The 17,019-nt window shown below is 41.9% G+C and overlaps 1 protein-coding gene across 2 annotated transcripts in view; it reads right to left on the minus strand.

The window, feature by feature from the left end:
• Positions 1 to 17,019, minus strand: part of LOC137372316 (sperm-associated antigen 16 protein) — a 1,170,879-nt gene that overhangs the window by 231,296 nt on the left and 922,564 nt on the right. For both annotated transcript variants that reach the window (XM_068036139.1, XM_068036138.1), the window contains one exon: positions 3,592 to 3,718. In XM_068036139.1, the coding sequence (XP_067892240.1) occupies positions 3,592 to 3,718 (127 nt within the window). The remainder of the gene's footprint in view (positions 1 to 3,591; positions 3,719 to 17,019) is intronic.

Raw genomic sequence — 17,019 nt, forward strand, 5'->3', positions numbered from 1 at the left:
TCTGGGTCTCCAGCGCTGATCCTGGTTCTGAGGCCTCTGTAGTACCGGCAGTGGCCGCCACTCCTGGTGGTGCTGCTGATAGTGCTCAGTTGCCAGCCGTCAGATTGGCCAGCAGTTCTTGGAGGCGGGATCCCCGTCTTTAAAGGGACGGGGATCCCAGCTCCTGAAACTTAGATTCAAAAACACTGGAGGATCGCCCTGGGGTGGGGGGGGGGGGGCGCTGCATGAAAAGGCAGAGGTGGGCTTTCCCCTTCGTTTTTGGCCTTGCGCTGGGAGCCCGCCTCCTCCACAAAATCCAGCCCTAGGGCTGAGGCGACTGAAAAGTCTTTGCCACTAATGGTGGAACAAAGGGAGGCTGGGATGCATAGAAGACCACAATTGGAGGACTTGAGTATGGATAATGATGTTAAACTGATAGTGGGTGCATACGTAGGATGTAAGTGATTATGGAGGAATTTACAAATGAGGATTTTGAATTTAGAGCAAATATAGCTCGGCAAGGATGGAGATGACAGGATATGGGCAGCAGTGCTGAAGATTATGGAGAGTGGAGCTTGGGAGGCCAGTGGGGATGGCTTTGAGTCTGGAGGTAATAAATGTGAGAGTGATGGTCTCTGCAGGAGTGAGGTAAGGGTGGAGATGGATAATGTTGCAGAGGTGGAAGTAGGAGATTTTGAAATTGGGTAAGATGTGGCATTTAAATCTTGGCTTGGGATATGATAGGAGTTAAAGTTATAAATTATAAATCTTGTGCAGCCTGACTGACCAGCTGAGTACAGAACAGATTCAGCAACAAGGGTACAGAATTGTTGATGGGCAGGCTTTGGTCTCCACAGTCTTCAACTGCAGGAAATTCTAACTCATTCACAACCTGAGATCAGACAAGCAATCTAACAACAGAGTTGAGGGTGGTGAAAGTGACGTACAGCTGGATGCCATCAGTACTGTGCTCCACACTGCATTTAATCAACTCTTTGCATACTTATTCTTTCAGCTTTCAGACCTGTTCCCAGCTAAATTGGCAACCTGCATTTTCTGCTTCTTTACCAGCGTTACATCTTTAGCTGTAGCATTTTATTTCACAAATGAACTATTCTGTGGGGAATCAAAAAAATCTTTGTATTATCACAGCTTACTTGAGGCTCATTAGTTTTATGCTCATGGCCTCTAATTCTGCACTTGCAATCTAAGCTGCATTCATCTTAATTCGCCATTCCTCTCGGCATTGATCTTCGACTTTCAAACAAAACAGTTCTGTGAATTTCTTTTCATAAGTTGAATCAGCAAATTATCCTTATCACTCTTCTTCGCACACTCTCTAACAAAACCATGAAGGTAGTGTGTTCAATACTGGACACATACTCCAAATATGGTTCCATGAATGAGCAATACAAGGTTGGAATAATTTCGTTTTGACTTGTGCCCAAATGCTCTCTCGATGCATGTTGCATTGCATATCTTATTGATAACAAATTCACACTGGTTGGATAATTTCTTTTCTTCAAATATCCTTTTGCTTTATCACTTTACTAAAATGCCATCACTTTACCATCTGCACGTTCCATAATTCTATTCCAACCTTACATTTATTTCTATATTAAATCCATCTGTTTTATCCAGATTCCTTTGAAACTAACCACCTTGCTTGTAATCAGAGCTGATCCCACAGTTTAGAGTTATCAGCAAACAGTGAGTATGATAGTCTATTATTCTGAGGTGTAACCCTCCTCTGCATCATTTATGAACACTATGAATTGGAATGAAACAATCAATGCCCAGCAAGAGTTTATCTTTTCACATTTAGCATCTTCTGCTCTCAACTGACAAGCTACTTTCTACCACTGTTTTTCAGAGAATAGGCAGACTGATAGGGGGCTGTGAGGGTTACATTATGAGGACAGCTTGCATAAGGTTGGCTTACATTCCCTTGAGTTTAGGATATTGAGGGGTGATTTAAGGTGTTAAAAGGATTTTATAGGGTACAAGCGAGAAACTATTTCCTCTAGTGAGGGAATCAAGAACAAGGGGCCATATTCTTAAAATTATTAAAATTAGGGCCAAATCATTCAGGAGCAAAATCAGCAATGCTTTTTCACACAAAGGGTAGTGGAAATTTGGAATTCGCCTCCCGAAAAGGCTGTCGATGCTGGTATAATTGGAACTTTCAAGACTGAAATAGATTTTTGTTCGATAAGGGTATCAAGGGATATGGAGCAAATGTGGGAGAATGGAGTTGAAGTCAGTTATGATTTAATTGAATGGCAGAGCAGGCCTGAAGGGCTGAATGGCCTACTCCTCTTCCTAAAGTTCCTTTGATATCCATCAAGAACCTTTGCATTTTACTAAAGTATTTACAGCATAGAAGTAGGCCATTTTGCCCAACAAGTCCATGCTGGTATTTATGTTTCAGACGAGCCTCATTTTCTGCAGTGTTAGGCTGTATAGTATAAAGCTGAATTGCACAGTGGATAAAATGATAAACTGAATTGAGCGTTTAGTGGAGCAGATCATTCTCAGCTTTATGCTTGAAGAAATATCCATGAGGTACTGATGCCAGGTTCAAAAGCTGTGATTTCATTCAATGTCAACATTTTTAAATGCAATTTTTGCAATATAATATAGATGCTGTCACCATGTATATAGACGGAGCATTTTCCCAACACATTTTCTTGTGTTAACAGCTTGACAATAATTTCAGTGACCACCTGTAAATTATGAAAGATTGGAATAATTCAGACAAGTCATTACCTACCACCATGTAAGGACTGTGCTCAAATACATACAATCACTAAAGAATTGATGAATTCATCTCATCCCTCATGCTTATTTGTTTAATGATCAAAAGACATTTGCAAGCCCCTGCAACAGTAAGCTGCTATTTCTATTTTGCCATAAGTGTAAGTGAATGTATGTATGACAAACAGTGACAAAGAGAAAAAACTGAACTCAGGCTAAAAACCTACAGGCTTAATTTAAACTGGTTTCAAAATACCATTTAGTACAGAATCTAAAAAAAAACACCTGCAGGACTAAATACTGAAATGCATCAAAAGTGGCATGAGGTTTAGCCTGCCAGAACCATCAAACTTCCAGATTGAGCAGTGGAAGCAAAATCATTTAAAGAAGAATTGGATGCTACAATGGAAGGACTTTAGGATCTCTCTGGATAGATGAATCAAGGTGAGCCAAATAGTCTTCTTCATCCATAATCATCCTATTATCTTGTAAACTTATTGTGATGTGCATGTAAACTCAATGTAAATAATAGCAATTATTCACATGGAATTTGCAAAAGCAAGACGAAAATGTGCAAATATCAGAGTCATAAGCATTATTCATTCCACTAAAGAAAATTATTTCTGCAGTTTGTTTATCATGACAATTTGCATTGACTCCACAAACTTAACATCTTTCTTGCGCTACACAATGAGATAAACATATAACCACGTTCCACAGTGCAAAACCAAACTATCTTTTCCACGGAATGATTATATTTTTCCAATAGCTAACAGGTTGCACTAGAGACTGAAGTAAATTGGGAATAAAACAGCGAATATAACACCTTAATGATTAAGAAGAAAAGATTCCTACCTGATGGGTGAAAGATCACTTGGTTGCCAGGATGAGGGCCTGCATCAACTGATAGCATTACTGCTACTTTTCGCACATCCCAAAGCTTCAGTACTCCATATGAATCACAGGAAACAACTGTATCACCCTGTCAGACAAACATAAGGAAAGTTTTTGCAATAGATGAAGCTTCAGATTTATGTGTCGCCTTTTGGATTGACCTTAAAAAGGCATATTACTCAGGATAGAAACACAGCTTTCATGCTATCCCAATATCTGGAAACTTCAGTAGAGCTAAATGGGATGAAATCCAACTCAGACTGTGGCACAAAATGGGTAAATGTGAATGGACAGGTATGTAAAATGGGCTTCTGATTTGTTATTGCACATTTTGCACTCATGCAGAAGTTGAATTCCACCCTCAGACAGTAATTACATAAAAGTAGGAAAGAATATACAGCACAGAAACAGGCCATTTGGCCCAAATGATCTATAACGATGTTTATGCTCCACACGAGTGTCTTCCCACTCTTCTTCATCTAACCCCATCGGCATTTTTTGTATTCCTTGCTCCTTCATGTACTGATCTAGCTTCCCCTTATAGTTATCTATACTATTCACCTCAGCTACTCCATGTAGTAGTAAGTACCACATTCTAACCAGTCTCTGGGTAAAGAAGTTTTTCACAATGCGGTCTCCTCTACATTGGGGAGACCAAACGCAGATTGGGTGACCTCCGTTCAGTCCAAAAGCATGACCCCGAACTTCCGGTTGCTTGCCATTTCAACACTCCCCCCTGCTCTCATGCCAAAATTTCTGTCTTTGGCCTGCTCCAGTGTTCCAGTGAATATCAACGCAAGCTCCAGGAACAGCACCTGATCTTTCGCTTTGGCACATTACAGCCTTGCGGACTGAACATTGAGTTCAATAACTTCAGAGCACGACTGGCCTTTTTTAATGTTTTATTTTTTAACCATGTGACTGCTTTTCATGTAGTCATGTTGCTGCTCATTATTCTGCTATTAACACTCTCTCTGGACTAATGCTTTGTCTTTCACCACAAACATTAGCACACACTTTGCCTTTGGCCCAGGACAGCTTTGTTATTTAATCATCCTCTGCCCTATCAAACACCTTCCCCTTTGTTCTCTCCCCAACCCTCTCCCCTTCACTTGCTTAAAACCTAATTCTTTTCTAATCTTTGCCAGTTCTGATGAAAGATCACAGACCAGAAACGTTAACTTTGCTTCTCTCTGCACAGATGCTGCCAGACCTGCCGAGTATTTCCAACATTTTTTGTTTTTATTTCAGTTTTCCAGCATCTGCAGTATTTTGCTTTTATGATTATTCCTTATATGGTTTGCATTCATTTGAATGAATATTGATAGTACCCTGTAAAATTCTTTCCAGCAAACTACCAGCTTGGTAACTTTCCTATATTTGAATATCCTTACACAAATCTGAAAAATATAAATTGAATGCTCAATTATCTCCTCTCTCCTCTTGTCTGCATTTTGTTTCTTCTGGGTCCTTTATAGACAGTTAACTACTTGGGTTCCTTTGTAACACATGGTTTACATGTGTCGACACATTCTTTAGCTTGATTTGATCAGGAATTTGTATATCCTTTGGTACGATCAGCTAGTTTCTTGGTTTATATTATTTTTAGAGGTCACTTTTATCTTTGGGGAAATTAAATTTGTAAATGTAAGGTAATTGAAACTCTGGAATTCAAAAGGTTGCAAGACCACCCAAGGTATTTTTACACTTCAAAGGTTTATCCATGTTTATTTTCAGAGGTCAGAGTTAGAAGTGTGACAACACTAAACCATGGGTGGCCCTTCTTGTAGCTTCTTAATGAAGCCAGAAAGTCTGCAGAGATTGCAGATGTCTCCATCACAGGTCTAAATTATTCATGTAGGTATCCAGAATCAAAGGGATGTCTTGGAGTTGGAGTTAATTAGTTTAAATTTCTGTCTGGGTCATCCCAGGTGTACTATGGAGATATATTATGCAGGGAGATGCCCTTTTGGTTTTGGTTTTTATCTCTGTGATTTCTCACAGAAAGTCAATCCATGTTTTGGAGCAGTTTGAACCAGTCGGAGAGAGAATCTGCCAGTAGCTGGGACAAGGAGCAAAGAGGCCATCAGGAACCAGATGTGTTTCTGATTTGGAGTCATTACTCAAGGATGCGAGTGAGGCCCATGCTGAGGCTGGGGAAATCCAAATTCGTGAGCTGTTGAAGTAGGGCTGGAGGGTTTGCCTAGCTGGTTGCTAGAGGGAGAATCCCCAAGAAATGCCTCACCTCAGAGGATAGCTGGGAAACTAAGGAAATTCGGAATGAATTCCTGGGAGTTGTGACACACCTTGGATTGTCCCAGGAGAAATGAAGGAACCCTCAAGATCCTGTAAAGTATAGGGAAACTCTTAGGCGGAAGTAAAAGTCAAACGGGGAGTGTTCTGTTGAGATTTTAAGTTTAAAGTATAAAGTTTAACATTTGGTTGAGATTTGGGATTTAAAGTGTAAATGATTAAAAAATATAGTGTTAAGTTAGTAGTGCTGGTGTGATGTCTTTATGTTGTTTTTCAGGTTCCCAGATGTTGGAAAAAATCACACTTTAAACTTGGAAAGGCTGGAGTCAGTTTGTTTATTACAGCACCATGCTGTCTGCTGCAAAACCTGGTTGAACTGGTTCTTGTATTACATATAACGTGACTTCCCAGTGCAGACGTGAATGTGGGCCCCCACCCGAACACTTATACATAACAACTACTTCCTAGCAAATTAGTTCCTAACACTTTACAGATAATATAACAATATAAAACATCCCTCTATCTTTGAAACACATTGCTCCGATATCAATCTTCTTCTTCTTTGGTCTCCTTGTCTCAAGAGACAATGGGTAAGCACCTGGAGGTGGTCAGTGGTTTGTGAAGCAGCGCCTGGAGTGGCTATAAAGGCCAATTCTAGAGTGACAGATTCTTCCACAGATGCTGCAGATAAAACTGGTTGTCGGGGCTGTTAATCAGTTGGCTCTCCCCTTGCGCTTCTGTCTTTTTTCCTGCCAACTGCTAAATCTCTTTGACTTGCCACACTTTAGCCCTGCCTTTATGGCTGCCCGCCAGCTCTGGCGATCACTGGCAACTGACTCCCACGACTTGTGATCAATGTCACAGGCCTTCATGTCGCGTTTGCAGACGTCTTTAAAGCGGAGACATGGACGGCCGATGGGTCTGATACCAGTGACGAGCTCGCTGTACAATGTGTCCTTGGGGATCCTGCCATCTTCCATGCGGCTCACATGGCTAAGCCATCTCAAGCGCCGCTGGCTCAGTAGGGTGTAGATGCTGGGGATGTTGGCCGCCTCGAGGACTTCTGTGTTGGAGATACGGACCTGCCACCTGATGCCAAGGATTCTCCGGAGGCAGCGAAGATGGAATGAATTGAGACTTTGCTCTTGGCTGACATACGTTGTCCAGGCCTCGCTGCCGTAGAGCAAGGTACTGAGGACACAGGCTTGATACACTCGGACTTTTGTGTTCCGTGTCAGTGTGCCATTTTTGTACACTCTCTTGGCCAGTCTGGACATAGCAGTGGAAGCCTTTCCCATGCGCTTGTTGATTTCTGCATTGAGACAGGTTACTGCCGATTGTTGAGCCTAGGTAGGTGAACTCTTGAACCACTTCCAGAGCGTGGTCGCCAATATTGATGGATGGAGCATTTCTGACGTCCTGTCCCATGATGTTCATTTTCTTGAGGCTGATGGTTAGGCCAAATTCGTTGCGGGCAGCTGCAATCCTGTCGATGAGTCTCTGCAGACACTCTTCAGTGTGAGATGTTAATGCAGCATCGTTAGCAAAGAGGAGTACCCTGATGTGGATTTTCCGTACTTTGGTCTTCGCTCTTAGACGGGCAAGGTTGAACAACCTGCCACCAGATCTTGTGTGGAGGAAAATTCCTTCTTCTGAAGACTTGAACGCATGTGACAGCAGCAGGGAAAAGATCCAAAACAGTGTAGGTACGAGAACACAGCCCTGTTTCACGCCACTCAGGATAGGAAAGAGGTCTGATGAGGCGCCGCTATGCTGAATTGTGCCTTTCATATTGTTATGGAATGAGGTGATGATACTTAGTAGCTTTGGTGGACATCCGATCTTTTCTAGTAGTCTGAAGAGACCACTCCTGCTGACGAGGTCAAAGGCTTTGGTGAGATCAATGAAAGCAACGTAGAGGGGCATCTGTTGTTCACGGCATTTCTCCTGTTGCTGGCGAAGGGAGAACAGCATGTCAATGGTAGATCTCTCTGCTCGAAAGCCACACTGTGCCTCAGGGTAGACGCGCTCAGCCAGCTTCTGGAGCCTGTTTAAAGCGACTCGAGTGAAGACTTTCCCCACTATGCTGAGCAGGGAGATTCCACGGTAGTTGCAGTCACCGCGGTCACCCTTGTTCTTATAGAGGGTGATGATATTGGCATCGCGCATGTCCTGTGGTACTGCTCCCTCGTCCCAGCACAGGCAAAGCAGTTCGTAGAGTGCTGAAAGTATAGCAGGCTTGGCATCTTGATTATTTCAGGGGTAATGCTGTCCTTCCCAGGGGCTTTTCTGCTGGCTAGAGAATCAATGGCATCACTATATCAATATAACTGTCAATATAAATAAAGATTATCTTGTGGAAATAATCTGAACCCCTTTTTAGAGTCTTTTATATTGTGCATTCTTTTAAAAAAAATATTATTCATGATATTGCTTTGCTGGTAAGATATTCTGCCTGCATCTCGTAGATTTGGCATTTGTTGCTCTCAGTGGTGAGTTGGCACGCTGTACAGGCGATGTCGTGCCATTTGCTGATGATGTTGTTAATGTTGTCTCACTGGATAGTGCTGTTTCCAATGTTGTTGATGGTCTTTTCCGTTGATCCAGCTCAGGTGTAGATCGAATATGGATTCTGTTCCTTCTCATTTGGTTACCGGTTTCGGTCTCGATGATATATGACTTTGGAGTCTCAGCTTCACTAACAACTTTTGCTGGGCTCCAGGTTTTCATGATTGGATCCTGTACGAGTACAGTTTGTCCTTTCAACAGCTCGGGTAGCGATTTAGCATATTTGTTGAAGTGTCGCTCTCCTCTTACCTGCGCTTCAGTGAGTTGTTGTCTCACTTCCTCACTTGAAGGATGTATTTTGCTTGGCAGAGTTGTCTTATATTTTCTTCCATTTAACAGTTATGCAGGTGATTTCATGTCAGCCTTGAGAGTTGTGGATCGGAGTGGCAATAAGGCCAGGTTTAGGTCTTCCTTTATCTCTTGGCATTTCACAAGTGTTCTTATGACCATCTGGGCGTGTCTTTCTATTAATCCATGTCCCCGTGGGTAGTGTGGTGATGAGGTGATGGTGTTGAACCCATACTGGATGTAAATTGGGTGCCATTGTCACATATTAACCTTTCAGGAATCCTTTGCTCAGCGTACTGCTGAGATGATTGTTGTGGCTCTCAAGTCTTTCATCTTCTGGATTAAAGAGAATTTTGAGTAGTAGTCTGTGACTATGAGATACCATTCTTGATTATGTGAATAAATCGACTCCTACAGGATGCCATGGTCCGGGTGGTACTTCGGTAGCTATCATCTCTTTCTGTTGTGAGTTTCTGTACTTCTGGCATACATTACATGTGGACACCATATTTTTGATATCTTTGTATATGCCTATCCAGTACACAGCTGATTTGGCTCTGAGCTTACACTTCTCCATTCCCATATGGCCTTCACGTATCTTTTGGAGAAGTTCTTCCTGCATTGTTTTGGGTATGATTATTCTGGGTCTGGCCAGCAGAATACCATCTTCTAGAGAGATGTCATCTCTGATAGACTAGTACTGCCGTATTGCTGGCTGTGTGTGCTGTATCTTATCAGACCATCCCTGGATCACTTGTTGAGAGAGCATCTGTGACTCCTCGCTTTGCTGGTCTGATCTCTAATTTGACTCAGTTTCGGTGGTGTTACGTTCACTAGGTGATGAATCTTTAAGCCTAGATCTTCTATCTCATGTGTCTTCTGTGGTGACAACGGAGATAAGGTGTCTGCCAGCACCATTTCTCTTCCTGGCTTATATTTCAGAGTGAAATCATAACTCTGACACCTCAAGAGTAACCTCTGCAGTCTTGCTGGTGCTTTACATAGATTTTTCTTGTAGATCTGCTCCAGTGGACGATGATCACTCTCTACTGTGAACTTTCTCCCATAGAGATATGTGTGGAATTTCTCACATTCATACACGACTGCCAAAAGCTCTCTTCCTATATAGGCATATCTTGTCTCAGCTGATGTTAGAGCTTTGGATACAAATGCTATTGGCTTTCCCTCTTGTACCAGGGCTGCTCCCAATCCTTTTATGGAAGCATCTACTTGCAGAGTGATAGATTTCTTTCTGTCGTAGTATGACAGACTTATCTCCTTGCATGCTACCTTTTTGAGTTTCTTGATACTCCTGTCATGTGACTCTGATCACTGGTACTCTACATCTTCTTTCATCAACTCCCGAACGTTTGCTGTGTGTTCCGACATGTGTGGAATAAAGGAGCTCATGTATTGTATCAAACCAAGGAAACTTCTCAACTCTCTCTTACCTCTTGGGGCTTCCATCCCCGAGATGGCTGAGATTCTTTCAGGGCTCGGCTTGACTCCGTCAGGTGTGTACACCATTCCGAAGAACTGGCATTCTGTCACTTTCACAATGCATTTGTCTGCATTTAGCTTAATCCCAGCTTTCCTGGTTCTCTCCATGACTTCATGTTGATGGTTGTCATGATCTTTTCCATCTACACCATATATCTGGATATCATCAGCTATGCCAACTGCTCCTTTGCATCCCCTGCATGTCTCGTCTACTTTCTGTTGGAACACATCCTGGCTCACTTTGAGTCCAAAGGGTAGATGCAGGAATTTGTACCGTCCAAAGGGTGTGTTGAATGTTGTCAACAGTGAAGATTCTGTGTCTAGCTTCATATTCTAGTAGCCATTTCTGGCATCAAGCTTGCTAAAAACTTTGCCCCTGCCTGTGCTGGTGTGATTTCTTCCAATGTTGGAATAGGGTAGTGATCCCTCTTTATTGCTTAGTTAAGATCTTTGGGATCTAGGCAAATTCTTAGCCGTCCATTTGCCTTCTCTCTCACCACGGTAGAATTGACCCAATCTGTAGGCTCTGTGACTCTAGCGATCACCTTCTTTTCTTCCATTTCTTGGAGCTCTCTTTCAAGCTTTTCTTTTAGTTCTACTGGTACTTTACATGGGGGGTGAATCACAGGTTTCATCGCTGTGTCAATAGTGATGTGATACTCAAAATCTTCGAAGCATCCAACTGTCTCATCAAAACACTCTGGGTACATTTATACCAGATCTTCTTTGCTTCTGATCAGAGGGTGCTTTTCAACGGGTGGACTATCTTCAACCCTCAGTGTCGCCTGCTCCACCTCATGGTTTACTGAGATAATCTGCAGCTCCACAACTGCTCAACCCCAGGATAGCAGGACCATCTGTTTCTGTGAAGTAGAACATACAGTTAACATCTTTTCCTTTGTGTGTCCCTCTGACTTGGGTTGTTCCTAGCTGTCGAATCTCAGTTCCCCCATATGCTGTTAGCATGACGTTGTTTGGTTTCAGAGCACCTTCCTTTGGATAACCATTTTCTTCCAAATTTTCAGGAAAGATCTTCTGGTATAGTCTGAGCGGGATGATGTTACTCTGCGCTTCAGTATCAATCTTCACCTTCTGATTTATCGTTGTGGGCTTATTTCTCAGCCTCTTCCTGATCTGAATGGTTGTGTGAATTTCTTTTCTCTGGGAACTGTCACATCCAGACATTTCGTGCAATTCTATGTTTCCTATGTCTATCATGTTCTCAAACTCATCGCCATCTTCCAGGGTATGGATGTTTTGGTTTCTTTCACTATTCCTTCGCCCTGTTACTCTGGCTCTGATGACTCGTCTACCACCTTTTTTCCTTGTTCTGCTCATCTTCTCCCAGTGATTGGTCTTTCTGCAAGCTTTGCAGATCGATCCATATGCAGGACATTTCCTTCTGTTCTGTCAATTCATGTGGTCGTCCACAGCTCCTGCACATCCTTCTCCCTGTCTGATGTACATTCTTTAGTTGTTGTTTCACTGCATCAACCCTGCTGCCTGTCTCTTGGCTTAACTGAAAGCTCGCCATTTGGGTAGTCATAGTCTTCATCTGTCTGCTCGTGGCTTCATGTGCTCTGGCAGTGTCTATAGCCTGCGATATTGTGAGCTTGTCCTGTCTGATTACAGCTTTCTGTACTTCAGGATGTGCAGAACTCTAAATGAGCTGATCTATCAGCTGTTCATCTGTGTCCTTAAATTGACATTTTCTGGCTGCATTTTTCAATCTTGCTACCAAGTTGTCACCTAGTTCCTGTCTGAGGCCTTGAAATTCATATCAGTATATCCAATAATTTGATTTCGGCTGGAGATGGGTACTGAATCTTTCAAAATTTTGTCTGGGTTTCTGCTGTCCTCTTCGCTTAGGTCCCAGCTGTTAAATACATTTAATCCTTTATCTCCAACCCACAGTAGGATATAACTGACCCTCTTCATTTCACTAGTGCCTTTTAGGAAGCTACTAAATGTCAAATTGCACTTTTGTTTAAACTTCTCAAATGCCTCTACGACATCATCAGCTTCCCAATTCATTATGGGCTGTAGCTGTACATTCATTCCTGACCCAGCTGACATTTCGGTTTTTTTTGTTTTCGTAGGAGTCACTCAGTTTTTCTTTCTCTCTCTCTGGCATTAATTTGGGTCAGTTTTCTCAATCTGATGCTTTTAAAAATGTTCTAGGTTTATTCACAGACACTCGCCGCCACCAGGTTATGTCTTTATGGTGTTTTTCTGGTTCCCAGATGTTGGAAAGAATCACACTTTAAACTTAGAAAGGCTGCAAAATGCAGCCAGAAAATGTTTATTACAGCACCATGCTGTCTGCTGTAGAACCTGGTTGAACTGGTTCTTGTGTTACATATAACATGACTCCCCAGTGCAGCCGTGAATGCGGCCCCCCACTAGAACACTTACACATAAAAACTATTCCTAGCAAGTTAGTTCATAACACCTTACAGACGGTATAACAATATATAACACTTGTACAGTAAAGGTTTTCATTAAAAATGTGGAATCTTGTGGCGTAATTCTTTCAAGTTAATAACTGGGAGTTTGATTTTCTTTTTATAAAAAATTATTTGTCTCTACTAAGATTGTTACACCTTCAACTATGAAGACAGACGTGAAGAATTCATCAAACATACCTATATCTTGACCCTTAACAATGTTTATATGCCGTTATCCTGTAAAAGGTCTATCTGGTGTTTTATTCTCCATCAATCATGTGTAGAAAAATCCTTTGATTCCCCTATAGCTATCTGCAATCCTGCAGCTATCTGTAATCCACCTTTTCAATGCCTTCACTTTTCTGATACTCATTTTAGTTCCCCTCAACCAGGTTTTGAATGCCTCCCAACCTTCATTACTATATGTTGACTTGTAAAACTTTACTTTTGAGCTCCTTATTTGATTCCTCAGTTCTTAGTCTTGTTATTATGTTGAGCCCTGACATAAATAACATGCCAGTCATAACAAATCCACAGGGGGAGTTTTGAACCGCATACTAGTTAAATTCTTAGATGACCTGAAAACAAGTTGTGTGTTTTCCTAAGTAATAATAGAAACAAAAGATTTTATCTGGTTGTAAGTTAGAGAAAGAAAAACTTCAAAAGCAATTACTATCGAGCCAGGACACCTATAATTGCAAGAAAAGAAAGATTTGCTTTTATATAGCGCCTTTCATGACCTCAGGACATCCGAAAGTGCTCCACAGACCAGAAAATCCTTTTGAAGTGTAGCCACCATTTTAATTTAGGAAAAGGAGCCGCTAATCAGGACACAGCAGGGTCCCATAAACAGAAATGTGATAATGACTAGGTAATCTGGTTTTAGTGATGTTGGTTGAGGGAGAAATATTGACCAGGACACTGCTCTTCTTTGAAATTGTGATGCGGGATTTTCTTAAGTCCACCAGAGAGCAAGAAGGGGCCCCGTTTAATTTCTCATCTGAAAGACAGAGGTCCCGACATTGACAAGGGCAGTTTTTCCGAGGAGAGGCTCGAAGTTTCGGACGGGAACCCAGAAGGGTTTTCTGACTGACAGGATCCCTGCTGAAAGTCAGACTGATTAACAGATTTGGCTTCCAGTTGGGCAGACAGCACTCTGGAGCAGGCTGCAGCTGCAGGTAGAGAGCGTGGAGCTACTAGTAGAAGCATGGTTGGGGATCTGATGTGTGATTGGGATGGGGGGAGGTGTGGTGGTGGTGTTTGGATGAGGGATTGGGTTCTGATGGCGAGGGGATCTGATTACAGGGATGGAGGTAAGCTTGGTGGACCTGGGGAAGCACTCCTCCTGGCCCACAGGGTACTTACCTTTTCCCCGAAAGCTGTCCTTGCTTCTCTTAAGCTGTTGGATTTCCCAAGGCCTGAGAAACCCAGCTGGCCATGGTTTAATCTGTAAGGGAAGTTAACTGTGAGGCTCTCAGCCTCACTATAATATTTATATGGCTATCCCACTTAGAAACATAGAAACATAGCAACATAGAAAATAGGAGTAGGAGTAGGAGTAGGCCATTTGGCCCTTCGAGCCTGCTCCGCCATTCATTATGATCATGGCTGATCATCCAAATCAATAGCCTGTTCCCGCTTTCACCCCATATCCTTTGATCCATTTAAACCCAAGAGCTATATCTAACACCTTTTTGAAAACATACAATGTTTTTGCCTCAAATGCTTTCTGTGATAGCGAATTCCACAGGCTCACCACTCTCTGGGTGAAGAAATTTCACCTCATCTCAGTCCTGAATGGTTTACCCCATATTCTTAGACTATGACCCCTGGTTCTGGACTCCCCCACCATCGGGAACATCCTTCCTGCATCTACCCTGTCAAGTACTATTATAATTTTATAGGTTTCTATGAGATCCCCCCTCACTCTTCTGAACTCCAGCAAATATAATCCTAACCCACTCAATCTCTCCTCAATCGTCAGTCCCGCCATCCCAGGAATCAGTCTGGTAACCCTTCGCTGCAATCCCTCAGTAGCGAGAACATCCTTCCTCAGATAAGGAGACCAAAACTGCACACAATATTCCAGGCGTGGCCTCACCAAGGCCCTGTATAATTGCAGCAAGCCATCCTTGCTCCTGTACTCGAATCCTCTCGCTATGAAGGCCAACATACCATTTGCCCTTTTTACCGCCTGTTGGACCTGCATGCTTACCTTCAGCGACTTTTGTACGAGAACACCCAGGTCTCATTGCATATTCCCCTCTCTCAGTTTATAGCTGTTCAGATAATAATCTGCCTTCCTACTTTTGCTACCAAAGTGGATAACCTCACATTTATCCACATTATACTGCATCTGCCATGCATTAGCCCACTCACTCAACTTGTCCAAAACACCCTGAAGCCTCTCTGCATCCTCCTCACAACTCACCCTCCCACCCAGTTTAGTGTCATCTGCAAATTTGGAGATATTACATTTAGTTCCCTCACCTAAATCATTAATATATATTGTGAATAGCTGGGGTCCTAGCACCGATCCCTGCGGTACCCCACTAGTCACTGCCTGCCATTCGGAAAAAGACCCATTTATCCTTACTCTTTGTTTCCTGTCTGCCAACCAATTTTCTGTCCATCGCAATACACTACCACCAATCCCATGCACTTTAATTTTACACGCTAATCTCTTATGTGGGACTCTGTCGAAAGCCTTCTGAAAGTCAAAATAAACCACATCCACTGGCTCCCCCTCTTCAACTCTGCTAGTTACATCCTCAAAGAATTCTAGTAGATTTGTCAAGCGCGATTTCCCTTTCGCAAATCCATGCTGACTCTGTCTGATTCTACCACTGTGATCCAAGTGCTCTGCTATAAAATCTTTGATAATGGACTCTAGAATTTTCCCCACTACCGATGTCAGGCTGACTGGTCTATAATTGCCTGCTTTCTCTCTTTCTCACTTCTTTGTTTGGCTGCCCGAACCCTGTCCCACCTGCGTTAAACCCAGAAGTGGGTGGATTAGAGAGTTTAAAATTTTTACCTCTCACCCAACCCCATTCATTTTTGGGAGTTAGAATTATACCACACACCCTAGACAGCACAATATTTCCTCTGTACTACACTGGAAGGATCTGCCTAAATTATGTGCTTAAGCATCTGGAATGGGACTTGAACCCATAGCCTATTAATTCAGAGGCAAAAGTGCTAGCACTGAGCCATAGCTGATACAGCCAAAACATATTGACTCAATTTTTTTATAAAGAGGTCAATAGCTGGCGCATGATAGCTCATTTGAAGAAATATGTAAATTTAGTTGAAAATTGTTTATCATGCAAATGCATAGAATGAAGTAAACCTTAATGGTTTTGCATATAAATTTGACCTGAAGGGCAAGTGTAACTGAAAGAAAGCAGGGCAAGGTGGAAAACATGCTGCTGATTTACTAACAGTCCATTTTGCACAACTGGCATTGATTAATTTCACTCTCCTGGAGTTCTCTTTGTATTTTTGCAATCAGATTCTACCTTTCTCTGAAACACAAGTGAGAGCAATACAAAGAAAAGAATTACAAATGTGAGTAGAATTGATGCAAGGTTAGTTCTATTGATAATGAAAGTAGAATGTGTTAATTTTATGTTTGACTCAATAAAATTCATACTCAGAGCATGTTTTACTGGAATACAGACCATTAGACGGTGCAGGACCTGGGGATATTGTGTCCTCTAAGAGAACTACTATTACATATAAATAACTTAGGAGAAAGCAAAAGCAATTGAAAATCTAGAGTAATCATGCAAAAGCATGCAGAAGATACATTATTGGCATTATCATCACTATTTTTCAATGTAATAATTATGCAAATTTATTGAAAACATTAATCCCTTCATAGAAAGCACAATACTGCTCGTATATTTAATAAGAAAGTGTGCTTTGAAGAATTTACATTTAATATAGTTGAGGCTGTGTGCATAAAAACAGTGCATTTATTACAGTATTATTCACAGCACATTCATTTTGTTTTAGTGCTGTAGTCTCCAATGTTATTTCAGTTTATGTAAAAGAAAGAGAGGGGCTAACTCAGCACACTGCAAATTGTAAAAATCATTGAATCATAAAACACTGCAGCACAGAAAGAGGCCTTTTGGTCCTGCATATCTATGATGGCTCTTTGAAATAGTTCTCCAATTAGTCCCACTGCTCTGGTAATATACTGGCAATTGTCTTCCCTTCAACTGTTTATCAAATTGCCTCTTAAAAGTTACTATTGAATCTGCTTCCACCACCCTTTCAGGCAGTGCATTCCAGATCATAACTCACTGCAAAAAAAAAATCACCT

This window comes from Heterodontus francisci, chromosome 7 (assembly GCF_036365525.1).
Source record: "Heterodontus francisci isolate sHetFra1 chromosome 7, sHetFra1.hap1, whole genome shotgun sequence".
Taxonomy (NCBI): Eukaryota; Metazoa; Chordata; class Chondrichthyes; order Heterodontiformes; family Heterodontidae; genus Heterodontus; species Heterodontus francisci.